This window comes from Salmo salar, unplaced genomic scaffold (assembly GCF_965601325.2).
Source record: "Salmo salar unplaced genomic scaffold, fSalSal1 ptg000687l, whole genome shotgun sequence".
Lineage (NCBI taxonomy): Eukaryota > Metazoa > Chordata > Actinopteri > Salmoniformes > Salmonidae > Salmo > Salmo salar.
Genome location: NW_027675464.1, coordinates 661,143 through 668,911, shown reverse-complemented (window position 1 = coordinate 668,911; position 7,769 = coordinate 661,143). Strand labels below are relative to the sequence as shown.

Sequence of the window (7,769 nt, the reverse complement as noted above, 5' to 3'; positions counted from 1 at the left end):
AGCTTCTCTCTCTTTTCAGGGTTCACTAGATAGGCATGTTGTTGGATCGGGGCCCAGTCCCCAATGTCATGCTCTGGTACATTTGGGTTGGCACATCTGAGAATGAACCCTGATATTCTAAAAGCAGGATAACAATGTCAATATAATTGTACCAAAAAATTATCAGTTGGTTGCATAAATAATTATGATTACTAAATCTTACATGAATATTAAACATGAAATATAAAACCCAAATGTACACCCCTTTGTTAATATGTATTAGCAATAATTAACTTAATGGTGAGGCATAAAATGTATCTTTTGTCAGGCTGAATGTTTGAGTCCTGCTTCTTCAGTAGTGGAATAAAGACAATTAGTACTTGAATGTTGTAAATAAATAGTGGAGTGATGTAGGATTGTTCATATAATTGATTATAGACCAATTTATTGTACGGCGACTATGTGTATAGGCTGTAAGTATGTTGAAATTAAATTGTTTTCTTTTCAACTTTCACTTTCAACTAAAACCAAACTTATATTGTATGTCGGGCAAAGTCTTATTTTCTACGACATTTTGCTAGGTGAGATATCCCCAATGTCACAGCTTAAACGTGTCCAAATCAGTAGTCCAAATGCAGAAACAGTTTGTGATAAATTGAAAACCTAAACATAAAATGTAATACATACACAAACATCTGTCACAATAATCATATTACTTGTATTATTTAAAACAAGCACCTTATAAAACTGTACAAGCACCAGAAACGCTGTTGTTTTGACAAGTAGCAATAAATCACTAATATCGATTAGGGGGGAAATCAGGTTGTACATGATGTTGAAACTAACACAACTAAAAAAACACATGGAAATGGGAGATATATTTTACCTCACTGATTAGAGGACAACCTGCAGAAGACAGTCAGCTACATTTTGGAGTGATGCATTTAAATGTAGGGGTCACTAAATAAAGGAACACAACACTTATTTGTCATCACTCATTAATATCATGTTGAAATCAATTGTACGACAGGAGGGAGATGAGGTTGCACGTCCTGTTAAAACTAACAGCTCAAAAATCACACGGAATCTGGGAATAATGTGTACATCCCTGGTTAGAGGACAATTTGTATAAAACAGCTCGCTACATTTTGAAGTGTTGCATTTTGATTCCAGTGGGTCACCAACGTGGTAAGTGTAACACAGCTCTTTTTGTGTTAGTACTTTTTGTTAAATCACATCAATAGTAACTCTTCCAATTCAGAGCCTGGATTTTCCCCCTGAGGCTAATATCCATATCATGTTGAAATCAATAGAACAGGGGACAAACGTTTAGGGTTCTACATTGTGACATCATTAAAATACTCCTACTACAATGTTAAAACATTCTACATTTTATTTCACTGATATCATGAAACAACTCCTTCATGAATTTTCTGATGTTTAATCAGAGATCTTTTATCAGAGTATCTCTTCCCACATTGATTACAGCTATGAGATTTCTCTCCTGTGTGTGTTCTCTGATGTGATACCAGGCTGTTTGACTGAGTAAAACTCTTCCCACATTCACCACAGCTATAAGATTTCTCTCCTGTGTGTGTTCTCTGATGTGATACCAGGTTGGTTGACTGAGTAAAAGTCTTCCCACATTGATTACAGCTATAAGGTTTCTCTCCTGTGTGTATTCTCTGGTGTTTAGTCAGATAGAAAGATGTAGTAAAACTCTTCCCACATTGATCACAGCTATAAGGTTTCTCTCCTGTGTGTCTTCTCTGGTGCACTGTCAGCACTCCAGATCGACAAAAACTCTTCCCAGATTGATCACAGCTATAAGATTTCTCTCCTGTGTGTTTTCTCTGGTGTAGTGTCAGAGTTCTAGTTGCAGCAAAACTCTTCCCACATTGATCACAGCTATAAGATTTCTCTCCTGTGTGTATTCTCTGGTGAGCTGTCAGCTCTCCAGATCGAGCAAAACTCTTCCCACATTGATCACAGCTATAAGATTTCTCTCCTGTGTGTGTTCTCTGGTGTTGAGTCAGATGGCAAGATTGACCAAAACTCTTCCCACATTGACCACAGATATAAGATTTCTCTCCTGTGTGTGTTCTCTGATGTAGAGTCAGACTGGTAGATGCAGCAAACCTCTTCCCACATTGACCACATCTATAAGGTTTCTCTCCTGTGTGTATTCTCTGGTGTTTCGTCAGACCACTAGAGTCAGTAAAACTCTTCCCACATTCACCACAGCAATAAGGTTTCTCTCCTGTGTGTGTTCTCTGATGAATTTTAATGCCTGATGAGGTGAATCTCTTCCCACAGTCAGAGCAGCAGTGAGTTCTCTTCCCTGTGGATGTCTGCAGGTGTTTATTGAGGTGTTCTGATCTGGAGAGACTCTTCTCTGCCTCTTCAGCATCAAGAGGTTGTTGAGGCTCCCCAGAGGATCCACGATAGTCCCATATCTCTCCTGTGTGAACAACAAAGTCAGACAGATGATTAAAGGCCCACAACAGCGGTAATCCACTGTAAAAGGTGATGCCAACAGCGGAGCCATGATGTTGGACAACAATTGACGTCTGTAATGAATGTTACAATTATTTGAAATTTGCCTTAAAATGAGCAAGAATAGTCATATTTTGTCTTGTTTTCACATTAGTAGTAACATCGATGATTGTAGGCTAGAAATAAGTTATTCATGTTGTTGAAACTCTAAGCAGTGTGCCAGACGAATTTTGGTCTCCAATATAGGCCCCTTTCTGTGTTTGCTAAAATTGTGGCACGAGGGCAATTTGATTGCAGAAACTCCTCCCTGCTAATGAGGAAACCGATAGTTATGGATGTAGTATATCTGGTAATGAGGAAACCACTAGTTATGGATGTAGTATATCTGGTAATGAGGAAACCACTAGTTATGGATGTAGTATATCTGCTAATGAGGAAACCACTAGTTATGGATGTAGTATATCTGGTAATGAGGAAACCGATAGTTACGGATGTAGTATATCTGGTAATGAGGAAACCACTAGTTATGGATGTAGTATATCTGGTAATGAGGAAACCGATAGTTATGGATGTACTATATCTGCCTGGAGCAAAAATGGTGAGCAAAGATTTTAGTTTTGCACAATGTATTCTGAATATTATCTTTGCTACTTCCAGACACAAATGAGACTCTGACCATTTTACTCGCCCTAGCAGAGCTGTTAGGCAGTTTTCATGTTATCCAGGGTGACTGTAACTGTGCTGCTGGAAAACATTTATTTACGGTTTTTGTTGCCTACGTTTACTGACACCTGGACATATTCAACGGGTGTTGAGCGCTAGTAAATTCATTATTCTGCACTCTGGTACTCAGACGAGAGTGCTCTGAAATCAGAGTAGATAGTCAGAGTGAATTTATAAAAGCACCCGAATGTCCATTGAGAAAGCACAACGACTATACCATTTAGCTAAGCTAAGAATGACGGGAATAATCAAGTCAATAAACGTTGGGTAGTTAGTTAGATAGAATATAGTTCATATACTGGCAAGTTTGATGTATAAGTAGCCAACTAACGTTAGGTAGCTAGTTAACATACCGGTACATACTGCTGTAATAACATGCTTGCAAATAGTCAGCCAAAATGACGTGTAAAGTAACTTATTTGAAAAGTAATTATTTTATTACATTGCTCAACATTTTCTTAACATTTGTCATAATTAGTTAAAGCAATGAATTTGTATCGGCTCTCGTTGGACTTCGGCTGCATATTTTCTGCAATTTTCTTCAAATCTGAAAACGATGTGAAGCCACGCCCATTTCCTGAAGAATTGCATTATGGGCCCTAACGTACTGCGTGTTTACGTCATATTATGGCGAATTTAGTACGACATCCGGGAGGTTTTGGCATACTAACTATATCATACTATGACCAATAAGCACACTATATACTCAATTAACATCACAAATAGTACGGTTAGTATGAGTATTCTAACACAGCTAATGACTTATCAACAGCTCTAACAATTTGACCCCCACAGGAAAATCTACACTGGCAGTTATAGAAAGACCCATTTACTATATAACCATTGATTCTTGAAGAATATAACTTAGAAATGCCTCAAATGTTTCAACTGTATTACCCCATCAGAAACCAAAACATAAGCTTGAAAAACGCCACTGTTTGTAAACAAGCACTGTATAGCCTTGAAATCTGGTTAAAACTATAATTTTGACCTTATGGCCAGCCAGTCCTTGTATTCAGAGTGTAGTGAATTCAGGGGGTAGTCCTGAGCTGAACTCAAACCTGGGTCCAGCGACTGTCAAGTCAACAGCTTATAACTGTTACGCCAAGATGTCTGAACTTCTTGACGAGGTCGCTAGGTATTGGGTTACGGTTGCTACAATAGCTTTCTCTATGAATTTCAGAGTGGTTACAATTCTCCAGCCCCCATGCCTCAGCTGTTTACCAAACCAAGTCTCTGGGCAGCCATTTTGTTTCTGTTTAAAAACTAGGTTGTCCCTTTAAACAAGCCACACAATCAACCAATTAATCTGCAGTTCAAACAATAACAAAGCTGTAATTCCACCACTGTTTTGGTAATAAGATGATGATGGGGCTGGAGAAATGTAACTACTCTCAAATTCATAGACGGACCTATGGATACAAGGACTGACCATCCATGATATCAACATAGTTTTAACCATGTTTTGAGTGTGAGTGTTTACAGTGTTTGTTTATCATTTAAATTGTTTCTAAACATTGGAGTATAAAAAGCTTATTTGGGGTTCTGATGGGGTACAACAGTTGAACTAAGCTCATGAGGCATGTGTTATATTCTTCAAGACTCAATGGCCATAAATAAATAATTTAAAAGTCAAAATATTGATGTAGCTATTGAATATTTCCCCTCTAACACCACACATCAGTTCAACAACAACATCATCTTTATCAGGAGGAGAGTAGCTTAGTGAACTCATGGTCGGAGATGTTAGCTAGCTAGGCTAATGCTAACTTAACCAGCCCGCTAGCTGACTAATAACAACAACACCGCAAATATGAAATTAAATCTGATAACTAACTAGACGACAGAAGTGGGTTTAAAACACAGTGGCTAATATACACGAAAGCGTCTAAAGAGCTTTATTGGTTCGGCTATTTTGTCTAGCAAGCTACCGAGGTGGCTGAATAACTGTTGCTACTGTTGAAAGAAGCGTTCCGTCCACTACATTATACGTCACACCAACAGCATTACCTTAAATTCCCACACCGCCATCTGCTGACTGGAGTGGGTAACGCAGTTGAGTAAAATGTTTATTTTAATTTTCAGACAAAAGGTTAAAGTATAGGAAGCATTCGTTTTTACTCGCTAGTGTAACAACACAGTGTGGTTAAAGACGTAGTAAGCTAGTTGTAGTCACGATATGGTTCCCTATAAGTACAAACAGTTATGTTTTTGCGTTGTTACATATTTCTTGACTTATTTCCGGATATCTTCTAAACTACCCACAATGCACTATGTGCTACAGAGTTTGTATGCTAGCTCGGTATTTAGCTCCAGCTTGTAAACGTCAGCCACACCTCATGCTTTCATATACTGTGTGGTTGTGATATCTAGTGGGAACGCATTAGCACGGTAGACTCTGCTGCCTTGTTGTCAGTAGGGATGTTACTTTTGATACCGGAGCTACGAGGCCTGCGTCCAAATCGATAAGCAGTAAACTTCAAAGCAGTGTACCGATGCCTGTATCACTTTATCAGCAGCACGTCATCAATGGCGTCTGAAGCTTCATTTCATCAAACAACCACCTGATTGGTTTGGTATTGGGCTTGAAGATCCCACCCAATGTGTTCTCTAATCTCATAAAACATTTCAGTGTCTTTATTCTCCCAAGGGGAAGGTGCTGGAGTATTGAAAACATGGGTGGCAATAATTCAGACCCCTACCTTTTGAGAATTACATGTTAAACTAAATATCTTTCTCTGAGCTATTGTATTAGTATAAAATCATTTCCCTGTATTTTTGACACAATATAGCTCAGTATTTGAATTTTTTTTATAGAGTCGTTTTTGCTCATCTTTATCAAGAGTGTCAACAATTTTGTCCCCCACTGTACCTCCATACTGCTGCTACATGGTGTAACAATACATCATGTAGATGTATATAATGAACAGACTAGGTCTATACTGCTCCTACATGGTGTAACAATACATCATGTAGATGTATATAATGAACAGACTAGGTCTATACTGCTCCTACATGGTGTAACAATACATCAGGTGGGGCTTTAAGGCGATGCTAGTGTGACGTATAATGTAGTGGACGGAACGCTTCTTTCAACAGCAGCAACAGGGAATTTGTAGATCAGTCAATCGGCAGTCGCTTGCAATGTCGAACAAGCCATTCCTCCATACAGAATCTCTCCATGTCCTTGATTTATTTAGTCTGTCTTATGGACTGCCCTGATCAATTCAAACCACAGGTTTTCAATGGAGTTCAAGTCCGAAGACTGAGATGGCCATTGAAAATGTTGATTTTGTGCCCAATTAACCATTTCTTCATGGATGTTGCTGGAAGATCCACTTATGGCCAAGTTTCAGCCTCCTAGCAGAGAGGTAACCAGGTTTTGGGCTAAAATATCCTGGTAGTGGGTAAAGTTTATTTATTTATTTTATACAGTAATTTTTGCTCATCTTTATCAAGGATATCAATAACTAGGTGCTTATTTTGATATCTAGTTATTTGACCGAATCAGAAATACAGATGTGGAGTAGATGTAGAGTTTGTTTTAAATTCTCAGAAAAAATCTGAACTAATCAAACAACACTTGTTGCTCTTTATACGTGTTGATATAATATTCATATTTAATGGAGAGGAAAAAAACGTTTCCCTAAACTGCTTTATAATATTATAATTCAATGAAGAATAAAAATAGTTTTCCCTCCTCAACTGCGTTTCCTCCCTCCAGACAGCAGATGGCGATATGTGTCTTTCAGGCGATGTTTCTAGTGTGACGTATAATCTAGTGGACGGAACGCTTCTTCAACAACTGCAGCCACCTCGGTAGCTCGCTAGCCGACAAAGTCGGAACATTCAAGTTCTTTAGACAATTTCGTGGTTTATTTGTCACTATGATTTAAACATACTTATGTGGAAACAACTAGCTACCCCATTTAATGTAATATTTACGTTGTAAGTCAACTAGCTGGCTGGTTAAGTTAGCATTAGCCTAGCTAGCTAACATCCCCGACCATGAGTTCACTAAGCTACTCTCCTCCTGCTAAAGAAGAGGGCTGTTGGACGGAGAAAGAAGCTCTCGTGAAAGAGGAGGCTGTTACAATACAAAAACAAGTAGAGGGTGAGGCTGTTACCGTGAAAAAAGAAGAGAAAGACGTTACAGTGAAAGAAGAGGAAGACGCCTTCAGAGTGAAAGAGGAGGAGGATGTTACAGTAAAAGAAGAGGAGGATGCAGTTTATGGAGTGAAAGATGAAGAGGGGGAGATTACTGTCACATTAGAGGAGGACGAAGAAGAGAAGACTGGAGAACTGATTAACACCAGTAAATACAGTGAGTACTATCTAATAAAACAGGGGCATTGATCTGATTAACACCAGTAAATACAGTGAGTACTATCTAATAAAACAGGGACATTGATCTGATTAACACCAGTAAATACAGTGAGTACTATCTAATATAACAGGGACATTGATCTGATTAACACCAGTAAATACAGTGAGTACTATCTAATAAAACAGGGACATTGATCTGATTAACACCAGTAAATACAGTGAGTACTATCTAATAAAACAGGGAC

At 38.4% G+C, this 7,769-nt stretch overlaps 1 protein-coding gene across 1 annotated transcript; it reads right to left on the bottom strand.

Annotated features, from left to right (window-relative positions):
* Window positions 1-1,243: 1,243 nt before the first annotated feature.
* On the bottom strand, window positions 1,244-2,130 carry LOC145877122 (uncharacterized). The gene is made up of 2 exons (XM_082972414.1): window positions 2,119-2,130; window positions 1,244-2,036 (listed from the first exon to the last, which is right to left on the bottom strand). Exons 1-2 carry the CDS (start codon window positions 2,128-2,130, stop codon window positions 1,386-1,388), a joined length of 663 nt encoding a protein of 220 aa, XP_082828540.1. The 3' UTR covers window positions 1,244-1,385.
* Between the last annotated feature and the right edge of the window lie 5,639 nt (window positions 2,131-7,769).